Source organism: Macaca nemestrina, chromosome 3, assembly GCF_043159975.1.
Source record: "Macaca nemestrina isolate mMacNem1 chromosome 3, mMacNem.hap1, whole genome shotgun sequence".
NCBI lineage: Eukaryota > Metazoa > Chordata > Mammalia > Primates > Cercopithecidae > Macaca > Macaca nemestrina.
In genome coordinates, this window is record NC_092127.1 from 70,042,096 (window position 1) to 70,055,930 (window position 13,835).

A 13,835-nucleotide genomic window follows, 5' to 3' on the forward strand; every position below is an offset into this window, starting at 1 on the left:
CGAACAGTTTCTGGAAGCTTTTGTCATCTTTTGTGGCTTGGGGATCCAGAACACGCAGATGTATGAAGCAGTGGAGAGAGCCATGGCCAAGCAAATGGTCACATTGGAGGTGGGTGAAGTTTAGGGACCTCTCACTCCAGACAGCCAGACATTTAGCTTTGACCTTTCCCTCATAATCACTCATGGTGTGTGTGTGTGTTCGGTCATTATGTCCTCACCAAAATTATGTGATTCAGATGATGAGATCCTTATTATCCTCAACTAAAGAGTGAAAGAAATAAGACTCAAAATATTTAAGAAACTTGTCAAATATCATATAACCAAACCACAACTCAGGATGTTTATCCCTTTAGGCCTTTGCTTTTTCTGTAGAAAGCAATATTGACTTTAATAACCATTGACACAGATAACAACTGCCACTTATCTGTCCCTTTCCCATTGCCTGAGCCTCCCCATCTTTCTGTGAGAACAGTTGTGAAAAAAAATTAAAAACAAACAAACAAACAACAACAACAAAAAACAGAAACCCTAGGCACTCTTAAGAGAATTAGAAGTGAGGAAAAGAAAAAATAAAATCAACGAAAAGCAGGAAGAGTTTTAACTCCTGGAATCATCTGAGAAACTATTTCAAACTACAAATTTATATACCCTACTTCTGAAAGTTCTGATTCAGCAAGTCTTGGGTAGAAGCTCGGAATCTGTATGACTACCAAGCTCCCCCAAGTGACTGAAGGTGCAGGTAGCGAGTGAAGAAATCACTGGCTCCCAGGGACTGACCGAGGAATGCTCTTTCTCACAAAGGACCGGCCAACTCCAACAGGGTCAGTCCTTTCTATGTATGTTTCACTAACTGCCTTGAAATTATTCAATTGATGTAACATGGAGATTTCTTATCTAGTTGAAATTAGAGAAAATCAGTGTTTGGGATATAATAACATTTCCCTCAATCTCTCTTAAGTACATAACTAACCTAAAGAGCTAGAGGGACATATGTTATATAAAATTTACCAGATAGTACCCTTTACTTTCTATGCCAAATATATTATACTAATAGGTTTGCTATAGTATTATATAAAAGACGTTCAATCATAAACCAGTGGACATCTGTTTCAAGTATATATGTACACATATACACAAAAGTATATATTTCAAATATAGTTTCAATTAGGTACATGTACACATGTACATATGTGTACAAATAGCTTTAAATATACATATACACATATATACATATATCTGTGTATGTGTTTATATATTTTATATATAATATTTAATCTAATTTTTTCAGTTCCATGGTTTCTCATTGAAAAATTGAATCTAAGCTATCAATTAGAAGTTATTTCTTTTTTTTAATGCTTTATTATGGAAAGTTTCAAATATATACAGAAGTAGAGAGAACAGCTTAATAAGCCCTCACGTCCTCATGATCCATTCAGTAATTATCAACCCATGGCCATTATCACTCCATCCATTCCCACCTCACTCCTCTGCACTTCCCTTTCCCTCCCATTGGCTTAGTTTGAAGCAATCCCACACTTTGTATTACTTTGTTCAAAATCTCTGAATATTTTCCTGATTGAGACTTACTTCTATCTTTGTAGCTCTCCTTCAGTTAATTATATGGATAATTAGGCTTTTACCTAGTATAAAAAGTTTTTTATTTCAGGTCATATGTGAAGTCATTTCTATGATCATAGATACAACTTTGAAAAAAATGGTCCTTTCTTTATGAGGCCATTGGACAAAAGCCAAGGGCACAAATCCCTCAGGTCTTCAAAAGATAGTGAATTATTTTGACTTGGAAATTGTGATCATTCTAATAACAATAAAACGATGACAATAAAAATAACTAAATTTATCAAATGTTTCAAGTGTATTCTAATGCTTACATGTATTAAAACAGTTAATCCCTATGCCCCATGTGTAAGATGTTATTTTTATCTTTTGTGTGTGATAAATTTTTTTTTAACTTAGAATTTATTGTGTCATTTCTTTATTCATATATCCATGTTGCACTGCACTTGTTAATATTAGTCTAATTCATGGTCACAGTCTTATCTTTTCTTGGGGAACCACCACTATGGTCTCAGTAGCAACAGGTTATAGCCATGACCCATCAATTTCACATGTACAGGAGAGAGCAGTTATGAGTTTCTTGAGGTTTCCTAGTGATTAATGGTTCAAATGGCAAAAAAGATGCAATGTAGTGCAGTATTGTAACAGTTCTAAATCATAAGATGGTACAAATATGTATCATTTGGCTTTAAATTTTTCATTACTTAAAATTTTAAAGACTGGTTGAAGAAATACTGGTTTGGGTTGCTGAATTACCTTACTCACCATTTAAAGTCTGAAAATGAGCTACCTTTTCATCAATGATTTTTAAGCTTTTGGGTTTTTTTTGTAAATCTGTGTAGTCTCTGTCAAAAATGAACTTTGAAAAAATATGCTTTCAAAGCACAATAGGTATTTTAAATACAACCACTACTTTGGTTTAAAAGAATGTTTTAAAAAATCGCTTTGCAGTTTGAGTAGCCCTTACATGAAATGCTTGGGACCAGAAGTGTTTTGTATTTTGCATTTTTTTTCAGATTTTTGAAATATGTGCATTATACTTAACGGTTGAGCAGTCCAAATCCAAAAATCTCAAACCCAAAAATGTTTCAAAATCCAAAACTCTGAGCAGCAGCATGACACTCAAAAGGAAATGCTCACTAGAGCATTTTGGATTTCAGATTTTTAGGTTTGGGGTGCTCAACCTGTACTTAGAAATGATGACTTTTGACAATGGAAATTCAGTTAATAAGCCTGATTTTTTAACTCTACTAAGTAATGGAACGTGTATAGGTTAGGAATTGAAAGCTGGGTCCTAAGTCTCCTTGTCCTCTCACTAAGTGTGAGCTTACAGCCAAATCATGAGACTCCCTGAGCCTCAGTGTCCTCAACTGTCAAGGGATGGCTTTACAGGCCAGCACTACTCTCTTCTCAGCTCTTGAATTGTAGGAGTGTAAAGGGATCCTTAAATCTGTATGACTATGTCCCAGGCATCCAGTTTTTCTGTGTGAATTCTAGAATGGTTACAGGCCTCATCTGAGAGCCACTTCTAGACTACTTTCTTTCCAAATATTAACATCAAAATGTCAGATTATGCAAAGATTTTCCCTTTAATTCTGTACACAAGCAAAAATAACTAAAGGTCAATATTGTCTTAAAAAACAAAACAAAACAAAATAAATTTTCTGCCAAGTTTGAGCCAAAAGTTATTTCTAGGCTGGCTTATAAATCATGTGTTTGTTATAGCAATAATGTCAGAATGGAAGTTACAAGAGTTTTCTTTAAACGTAGGGAGTATAACTTTTTGTTTTCCAAAACAAGCGATGGAATCTAAATCTGGGTTTTTCACTGTTGAAGAAAGCAGCAAACAAGATTTGGCATTCTGAGGATTCTAATGATCTCTCCAGGAAGATTTAGCAGATTTCCAAGCTTGGAAGTTCTAGTCTACATTTGGTAGTTCTCTCCTGTGTAACCTGGACTTCTTTTCCTACCCTGTAGGTTCTGTCGTATCATGCTTCAGCAGCAGAGGAAGAAACAAGAGAGCTACAGTCGTTAGCGGTAATTCTTTTTCATTTTAAAAATTGCTAATTTCAGACACCAAATCTAGCCAAATTTGGTAAATATTTAGATAGATACTCATAAAAATCTTTAATTAACTCTGCTTTCTTGCAGGAATACAAAGTCACTGATAATACAAAGCAAAAGTCATTAAATAACTTATATTGACTGTGTAATACAGTGTATGATTCTGATACTGTTTTCCAGTAATTGTTATAATCATTACATCTTTTTGGGGCCAAAATTAATTTTACTTTTCTTTTAGTTCCTGGGGAAATGGGGACCATGAGGTGGTTGTTTGGCTAGGGTAATAACAAAACAATTTATAGTTTGTTACTGATACCTGCTCTGTATTATCAAGAATTGAGAGTGATTTTAATTTCTGACCATACGGCTTATAAAATGCTGTTTGAAATTGGGGTCAAATAAGGTCAGTTCCTGAATTCTCTTTGCATTATTTAGCACACAATGAGAGAAAAGCACATAGATATGTAAGTAGATGTATGTTGTAGGTCTTGGTTTGGAATGGCTTGGTTGAGATTAATGAAAATTTGAGGCACTTTAACACTTTACAACCAAGGTTGTCCTCCTGTGTTTAAATGTATTTGTGATGACATAGGTTAAGGGCCATGTGAGATGTGACAAGAGTTATGTAAGGAATGGGAAAAGTGTGAACAGATCATCGAGATTCTTTTTCTGTCATCCTCATCATAGTTTGCCACATGCTAAACTCTTTGTGCCCTTACGTCCATCTTCTCATGTAAACTGCACAACTGTGTTCTCATGTAAACTTCATAACTATGTTATGAAAGCCACACTGAAGCCTGGAGAAGCCCAGTGACTTGCTCAAGTTCACTGCCATGCAGTGGAAGAATGAGGATACAAGTTCACCATCTAGAGCTTGTGCACAGAACACTGTGCTGAGACAGGAAAGAAGATCCAAATATTTTGACTTTGGCAATTCAAAGAATGATGATGACATTAATTCATTAAAGTGGAAATATTAAGGTGAATATTAAGAATCACATGATTCAGTCTTCACCCTTCATAGCTGCTCCTCCACTCTCTTTTACACAAACCATTGTAATTTTCGAATAGTCTGTATTCATTTCTTCCACCATTTACTTTTACCTTTTGCAGTTTCACTTCCCTGAAACTGTAGGTTTGATTTAGGACAAGATAAGTTTGAGGTGCTGGTTGAACAACCAAGTGAACGTCTTTAGCAATCAGAAAAGGCAGGACTCGAGCAATGATGGGGTGGTGTTTAGAACTAGAGGTGGAGATTTGGTAGTTAACATCCCATGGTAGTGAAATCATAGGGGTGCATCAATTGGAGAAAGTGCAGAGAGGTAGGGAAAGACTGAGAACAGAACTCCTGTGAATATAGGCTTAGATAGAAGGAACAGGAAAAGAAAACAGCTAAGAAGGTAGAGAAGTGGTACTTAAACAAGGAGGAAGATTTAGGATAGTGCAGTGGCACAGAAGGCAAAATAAAGCAGTTTCAAAAAGGGAGGAGATCTCATCAGTGGTAGGAAGGTTGAGAAATACGAGGATTGTGAAAAAACTGCTGTGGATTCGTTAAGTGACTATTGAGAAAGCAGTTTTTAGGGAAGTGAAACCGCAAAAGGTAAAAGTAAATAGTGGAAGAAATGAATATAGACTATTCAAAAATTATAGTGTTTTGTGTAAAAGAGAGTGGAGGAGCAGCTATGAAGGGTGTTGCCTGAATCATGTGAAGTTTTTTATTGTTTGGTTAGGTTTTGAATGTGTGAGCAGACATTGCTCACAAGCAAGAGAGGCAGAATGTTCTTAGACAAAGGCGAAGGCACAGGAGTCAGTGTGAGACTGACAATGCAAGACAGTGAAGACATAAGGACCTTGAAAAGGCCTAGGCATGAAAGAGCAACATTTCTTTTGCCCAAACAAGAGGATACAGATAATAATAATAGCTACATTTGTTGAGCACTTCCTGTATACCGAGCATGTTTTAACTTCTTTTTGTGAGTCAACTAAGTTTACTGAATCCACAACCTACATGGTCAGTATTGTTAGCAGTTTCTAAGAGAGAATTTGTGGCTTAGAGAGTTTCGATTGTGCTTCTCAGGATCTCATTAGGTTGTAAGGAGGGAATGGTGCCAGTACTAAATCCAGGCAGTCTGGATCCAGAGCCCACACAAGATTTTACAGCACAGGAGAGAGAGTAAGTTAGTCAGGAACAAAGTAAATTGAGAACTTGTAAACATTCTCAGTTAAATCCATGAGTAAGAAACTGAGTCATTTGCCAGTGAAACTGAGTTAACTGCCAAGAAAAACAATTCTAGGAACTTTAGATACTAATTTTACCTGAAAGGTTAAGGTCCTTTTTGGGTTAACCTCATATGGAATTGTCTGTATTTATTTTGTGTGTTGATGACAGTGTTTGAAGTAATGAGCAGTGTTTCAATTATTTACAAAGCTTTACAGGTTTAAAGTATTATTCACCTCAGGCTTAACTGGCCCATTTGTCTATTCTTCCTAGAAGGATGTAGTTTTCAAGCAATATGTTTGGTGATTTGGAAATTATCTACATATTGAAGTGCCTGCAGGCACTGTAGGGTAATTTCTAAAATGAAGGTGAGGGTTACACTCTACCATTATATGTGTTGTTCTAGGTGAAAAAAAAAAATAAAGCAAGTAATTTCTAAAAATTATATTCAAGTTTGTTTTTCACTTTGAAAATAGTAGTCTTTCAGAAAAATCTGAAAATTATTTTCTCAATTACGTTCATAATTTTAGCAAGAGAAAAATACATCGGAATAACTGAAAATTACTGTATTGCAGTATTGTTCAAAACCAGCTGTTGTTGCATTCAGAAAATAGATTTCTGGCAGCTGCATTGATAAATTTAGGGTTATATAGCTTGTAGGTCAAGTAATTCACTTAAATTGGTTGAAATTCAGCAATTGATTTCAGTTCTAGTTTTCTGTCAACCAAATAAAAATTCCTGTACAGCCCTAGCTACACAGGTGTTTGTATCATCCAGCAATCACCAAAATTGCTGTCATTTGTCTGATTATCTCAATTTAAAACCTAAAATAAATGGAAAAGCTATCAAATATTTTCTTAACTTTTATTTTAACAAATTTATTCTTAAAAGAATTAAATCTACTAAATATTTATACCTGTATCCACATAAAGTTCTCCAGTTGTAACAAAGTAATTAGTGGATAGGAAATTCAGAATCCTTATTTTTTCCACTTCTGTTGCTTGAGTGTTTTATCCCATTATAAATCTAACCTTCTCTTGGCTTAAAATCGGGTGTAGCATAAATTAGGCATTAAACTGAGCATTTTGCCATATACCTTTTAATGATCCTTAGTTGCAAGTTACTGAGATAATAATAAAAGGACCCCAGTTAACCTATTATGGTATTAGAAAATTAATTATCAGAATATAATAAGCGTTTATTTATTATCTGAACAACTAGGAAGTAAATATTTGATTCATTGATTGACTGACAGCCTTTTTTGCCTTCTGTAGGAGATCGGTCAGGGTGGCGGGAAAAACTGTGGAAAGATGCAAACCTTCTTGGAAGGCTGGGAGGTTTTATAAAAGCTTCAGAAAAGGATTTGGCTGAAGGCAGCCAGATTCTCTTATCTGGTGCCTAAAAGCTTAGGTTAGATAAAAAGGGGGTAGGGGCGACCATGTTAATTACCTACAAGTGTATTGACTCAAGGCCTGTGTCATTAAATCTGTACTAAATAAATGCCCGCAGCATCAGCTTGTCAGGGCTGTGGCTGCTACAACTCTTTCTGTGGGTAACCTGGTCCCCTGGCCCGCTCTTCCATTGGATATCTGTGTCAGAGTGCATTTTCTCATCCGTCGCTCTGTCAGGGTCTGCGAGTCAGACCCAGCAGCCTTCCTTTCTTGTTAGAACAGTAAAATATATATATTAGGGTTTGCTTTTATAAAATAGCTTCTCATTTTTGTCACGGAGTCAGTGCTGATTCAGTTCAGTCCTTATAGCTTAGCTGACCATTTAGGCAGTATTTCTTAGGCCAGAATTTTCCTCATCTTGACCTTAACCTTTCAGAGCCAAAAACTTCATATGACCCTGTCTTGATCAGGCATGTGTGTGATTGCTGCAGGTGACAGCAGTAAGGGCCAGAGACAGGTACCTGACCCAAATCTCTGATGCCTAACACTTGATCAGTGTTACGGCACTGATCAAGTTCCTTATGTCAAGATGACCATCATATTCCTTCACTTTCTGAAAACTCTGCATGGATGGCCAGATTATAAATGGAAAAATTTTGAGCAGCTAATTTAACAAAGAAGTGTTGGCCCTACTATCTTGATAACCACTATCACTGAACTATAATTACCTATGGCATCCAGTAAGGCAGTGGTCCCCAACCTTTTTGGCACCAGGGACTGATTTTGTGGAAGACAGTTTTTCCAGGGGTTGGTGGAGGGGTGGGGAATGGAGACATAGTGAGTATGGGAATAGTTTCGGGATGAAACTGTTTGACCTCAGATTATCCGGCATTAGATTCTCATAAGGAGCATGCAACCAAGATATCCCTTGCATGTGCAGTTCTCACGCTCCTATGAGAATCTCATGCTGTCACTGATCTGACAGGAGGCGAAGCTCAGGCAGTAATTCTCACTCCCACTGCTCACCACGTCCTGCTATGTGGCCTGGTTCCCAACCAGCAACGGTCGGGTACCAGTCCACAACTCAGTGATTGGGAAGCCCTGAAGTAAGACATCATCTTCCTCAAACAGTCCTAGAAATCCTCTGCAACAATACTTTGGACTTTCTGTACACCATCAATTGAGATACTGATTTTTGTAGACATATGTAACATTAACTGGGCTACATGTTTTTCACATTGGCAAGACTTATTAGATTTTGTTTGATTCTTCCTGCCTTCATGTGACAAGCTAATCTTGTCTGTTTTGATTTGATTTTACTAGTGGGTTACTTCCAATGATAGGCTTAGCCCCAAAGTATGAGGGCACCGTTCTTGAGCTTCTTCTGTGCTAACTACTGTGTATAGTTCTAAATACCATAGTTTTAGTATAATTTTTTTATTCGGAACTCAGTAACCAAGATGGTAATCAGATCTGTGTATATTATTCCTAATTGCAATCGTAAATTTATTCTAAAGTTTTTCTTTATAATGCATATTATTTCAGAATCTTAGCATTATTACATGCTTTCTATATGATTTCGAAAAACTATAAGCACATTATAAAGCTTTTTATAGTTGGTGCCTCTTATTGAGATTTAAAGGGATTCACTTATATAATGTTATATAATGTTAGAAAAAAAGGAAAAATCATATAACATGTTGATGCTGTTATTAAAGAAAATATACTAGTCCAGTCCCACTGTGCCTGATTCACCTCTTTACTGTCTGCAAGATTTACTGAGTTTCATACTCGCTCCCTTTTTAAAAGTAGTTTTCTTTCTTATCTGTCTTTGGATTCACTTCCCTCTTGGAAAAAGATAAATTCTAAAAACCTTATAAACTAATTGTGTGGTTTCTTCTTTAAAAACACTCCTTTTGTGCATGTGGAAAGTGGAGAAGAGAGATAATAAATAGTCTTCCATAAGGTGTAATGTGGCGGCTGTCAAGGTGGCTTTATTCAGAGACCTGGAATTAAACTGTTCTCCATTAAGAAGCATCCTGTGAGGGTAGGGGTGGTGGTCAGGGCCTGGCAGAAAATGTCTCCTTGCAGCTAGTGATATAACCCATCAAATATCTAATACAAATAATTTCTTTAAAAAATGGATTATTGAGATTGAAACCTTTTTTCCTGTTAACTGTTTATATTGAATAAATACCAAGGAGCAATATAACAAAATGCCTTTATACAACACTGAGGCTAATTGGAAGAATTTTATGAAAGACCAGGTTCTGTCACTGCCCTTCTTTTCACGCTTACTTTAATAAATAACTTTCTGAATAAAGAGCCTTTTCTTTTCTTAGCAGTTGGCTATTAGGAATTGTTTCCAGTTTCCATAATTTTTATTTTGGCTCTTAAGATTTCATGCTTCAGACCTAAGGCAAGCAGAAGGCCTTTGATAGCAGTATGACCCTTTTTTGTACAAAGATTACACAACTGAGCAAATTGCATAGCCATGTGGCCACATGTCTTTATTTTCTGCTGAAGTTACCAGAGACTTTACTGTAGCCTAAATATAGACCTTTCTCATGAGGCAGCCACTAGAAATTAGAAATGTAATAATTTTTAAATGATCATTATATTTACTTTACCCAAATACATTATTTTCTACAAACACATGCTTTATGGGCTTCAAGGTGACCATATATTTTATCGATGTATTGTTTTCTATAAAGTTTCTTCTCTATTGAATAAACAAAAAGGCACTCTCTATACTTGTGTAAAAGGGACACAAGTATGTCCCTTTTGTTGTGTGAATAGCCATTATAATGATAAAAAGTTGAACAAAAGAAGGGCTGTCATTTGTCTTAAGTGAGGCGTTGATAAAGCTCAGGAAAGATTCTCTTTAATGAAAAGAGTAAAATGTGGACTCACATTCTCTATCATTGTGTTGTTAGGGATCACTTGGGCAAACTACTAACATACTTCCTTCTGTTATTCCACTTAAAAAATATGTATTTCAAATATGTATCTATCTTTCCCTTCAGGCTGTTAGTTCTTGGTGATAATAATAATAGCTATCATTTAGTGATTGTTTTATATGAACTTGGTTTATGTGTTTTGTAGAATTATTGAATCAATGAATGAATCAATGAATTGATCTGGAAAACCCAGACTTTTAGAGATCCTATAATCTAGCATGAAGGAAAAAGAAACACAGATCAAGCTCCTTCAATACATTTAATAAGATTTTGCTTTCTTTTCCCTTAAAGTGATTTAGAAACTAGAAATAATTCGAGAGTTTATTAAATATATAAAACAGCCTACAAACGGGTGATAGAGCCAGCCATGTTGAGGGACACTTAGGTAACGTTTTCATTGTCAGCTTTCATATTTGTGACTGTAGCAAGATGGAGAGCATTGTGTGCTAGAGAAAGAGAGATACCTAGGTTCAAATTCCAGGTATGTGATGTCAGGCAAATATGTGACTTATTTGTGCTTCAGTTTCTTTCTCTGTAAAATGAGGATAATAAAGAATTTACCTCACAGAATCAGAGCATATGTACCAATAACTAGAGTTCCTGGTACATATGCTCCATTAAGTATTAGTTTTTGTTCATAGTAGCAATAGGTGGGGGAGGGGATGTCAATTTGCAATATCTAGTAGCAATACCATTGAGATCTTTATGTTCCTATGATGTTCCAAGCCTTTTTGCACTAGCCATTCCAATAATAAGCACTCAAAAAATTATACGCTCATTTTTTTGGCCAGGTGTGGTGGCTCACGCCTGTAATCCCAACACTTTGGGAGGCCAAGGTGAACAGATCACTTGAGCTCAGGAGTGTGAGACCAGCCTGGCCAACATGGTGAAACCCCTTCTCTACTGAAAATACGAAAATTAGCCAGTGTGGTGGCACGCACCTGTCGTCCCAGCTACTCGGGACGCTGAGGCAGGAGAATCGCTTGAACTCGGAAGGTAGAGGTTGCAGTGAGCCAAGATCGTGCCACTGCACTCCAGACTGGATGACAGAGTGAGACTCCGTCTCAAGAAAAAAGAAAAAAAAGAAATTATACACTCATGTTTAAATTAGCTTAAGTAAATTAGCTTAAGTTGAATTAGGTGGAAAGCTTACTGGAGGAAAATGTGTCATATTTTGTAAGCACAAAATAGTGTAAACCTTTTATTCATAATGTATAACCAATTCTCTACTTATGGAGAGCAATCTGGAATTCACCATTTTCAGTGACTTCCTACAAAATCAACTAAAAATTGGAAAACTGGTCACTGCTTTCTCATCCTGGGTTTCCAGTGTTGTTGGAAGTGAGAGAATCAAATCTTAATGATTATTAAGAGAAGCTGTAACTGATTTTTAAAAATTACAGCAATGGAGTATTTGTTGTGTAGAAGAAAGAAGAAACTCAATTATCATTAAAATTTTTCAAAAGGAAATAAATTGAATAATTGAACTTTAAGAGAAAAAGGCATGTACCACAACATATTGGTTGTTTCTGCCACAGTATAGTTCATTACTAATATGAATATTTATACTATAGCTCTGTGCCAAATGAAATTTATATGAAATATTTCTGCATAATATGGAGAACTGATTAGGTACTAGATGATTTAAAGACCCATTTATTTATTCATTCAATATTTAACTCCTATTCAATGCAGGCATTATATTAGGTGCTCCAAATATAACAATGAATAAAAAGTCATATATAAGATAATTATGCAATTTACATAATTACAATTAGGAAAAAGAGGTAGGACTGTAAAGTATAAAACATTGTGAAATTACATAGAAACATATTCTAGAGTGAATGGTCTGAGATACATGTCATTATCCAGATCTTTTCAAATGTCTCAATTCCATTTCTTGGTGCTCCACTCCTTCCTAATCAGTGCCTTAATTTTCACATAGGAGACATGGCAAGTCTGTGATTTCAACCTACACTGTAATTCACCAACCTGTAGGATAAGACTACACTTGGGTTTTGGCCACATCAGTGCTACAAGAAATAGGCTGTTTTAAGAAAGCCATAAAAATTCCCTAGTTTTCAGACCATTATTTGAGCCAAAAATTTAAAGTCCAGAGCCCTTCATTTTCTTTCTTTAATCTCTCCGACACAGCAAGAAGCAGCCAACCCACTTACAGTTTCTGCCCATCACTCTGTAATATGGCAGTCACCACTGGGTCCACAAAAGGGCATTTTGTTCTAAAATGTTCACTTAAAATGACTGTTAACTACCATTTACTACCAATAACCTATCCCTAATGCAGTGGTTCTCAAATTTCAGCATTCATCAGAATCACCTGGAAGGTTTTTATAACACAGATTGCTGAGCCCAACTCCCAGGGTTTCTGATTCAGTAGGTCTGTGTTGGGGCCCAAGAATTTGTGTTTTTAACAAGTTCCCAGATGCTGATATTGCTGGTCCAGGAACTTAACTTTGAGAGCCACTGCTCTAATGGAAGCAGGTCCCCCTCTGCCTTCAAACCCATCAGGTCAAGTATCCAAACCCCAATTTCTATCCTTGAGAGTCTGTTGCCTACACATGCTTTTATTGCAAAATAGAGCACCAACAGGATTCAATTGCAAGTAGTAGGAACTACTGTAGCTATTTTAAGCAGAAAAGAATTTAACTAAGTACTTTCAAATCATTGGAAAGGGTAGATAAGTCATCCCAGGAATAAGTCCTAGAACAAAATTGCAGATCTGGCTCACTGTGGAAACTTCCACGTTCATAGGCCAGAGTCAGAAAGCTGCTGGCAGAACTGCAAGCTGCCGGACTGTAGTATTCCTCTAGAGTCATGTCCCCCCAAAATAATAATGAGTTTCCTGTGTGTCACTGCATTCGTTTGAAATTCAAGTCTCACTCAAGTTTACCTCATTGCTGAAACCAAATCTATCTGGAACCCTAGTTGCAAGGGAGTCAAGGAAATGTATTTTTGTTAGCTGTCTAGCCTCTTCAGAAGATGAAGACTCACTAGAAAAAGGTTGAAACAGATGTTGATGGAGCCTTGCTGTCACAAGGACTAGTGAATGTTTCCCTGATGCAGCTGAGACACAAAAAAGGTTAAAGACTTAGCTATGTGAAAACATGGGAATATGCATTCTAGGCAGAGAAGAAACAAAGAGACCTGGAAGACAGCCTTCTTCATCTCTCTTGTGAGAGAGAGATTATTAATTAACCTTAAAAATAGATGACAAATATATACACACCTCCCCATCCCTGAAAAAATAAAACAGATGACAATTTCAGAAAAGTCAGTTTTTAAAATTTAGAACATTATTGCCATAAGAAGAGAGGCTACCACATATTGAGTCTAACCCTCCACTACTTCAACCCAGTAGAGGCTAGGGTCCTCTGTTTAAGCCAGGAGCTGTGAAATATCACTCCTTCTACCTGTGAGGAGGCAGGACCAAAGTGATGTGTATGGAATCGAGCATGAAAAATACAACATAGTCGTAACTGCCAAGGTGCACCCATCCATGTACCTTAAATGCTGAGAAAATCACAGATTGAGTTTAGGCCCTGTACAGGAAAGTCACTGGCAAGATCTAGATGCCACTCACAGTATGGCATTTAGTTCCAAAGTGAG

General features: G+C 36.4%; 1 protein-coding gene across 3 annotated transcripts in view; it reads left to right on the top strand.

Moving 5' to 3' along the window:
• LOC105486179 (phosphodiesterase 5A) overlaps positions 1-13,835 on the top strand; it is a 134,133-nt gene that overhangs the window by 85,548 nt on the left and 34,750 nt on the right. For all 3 annotated transcript variants that reach the window (XM_011748900.3, XM_011748902.3, XM_011748901.2), the window contains exons 10-11: positions 1-109; positions 3,553-3,612. The exon at positions 1-109 is cut by the window's left edge and continues 67 nt beyond it. In XM_011748900.3, the coding sequence (XP_011747202.2) occupies positions 1-109; positions 3,553-3,612 (169 nt within the window). The remainder of the gene's footprint in view (positions 110-3,552; positions 3,613-13,835) is intronic.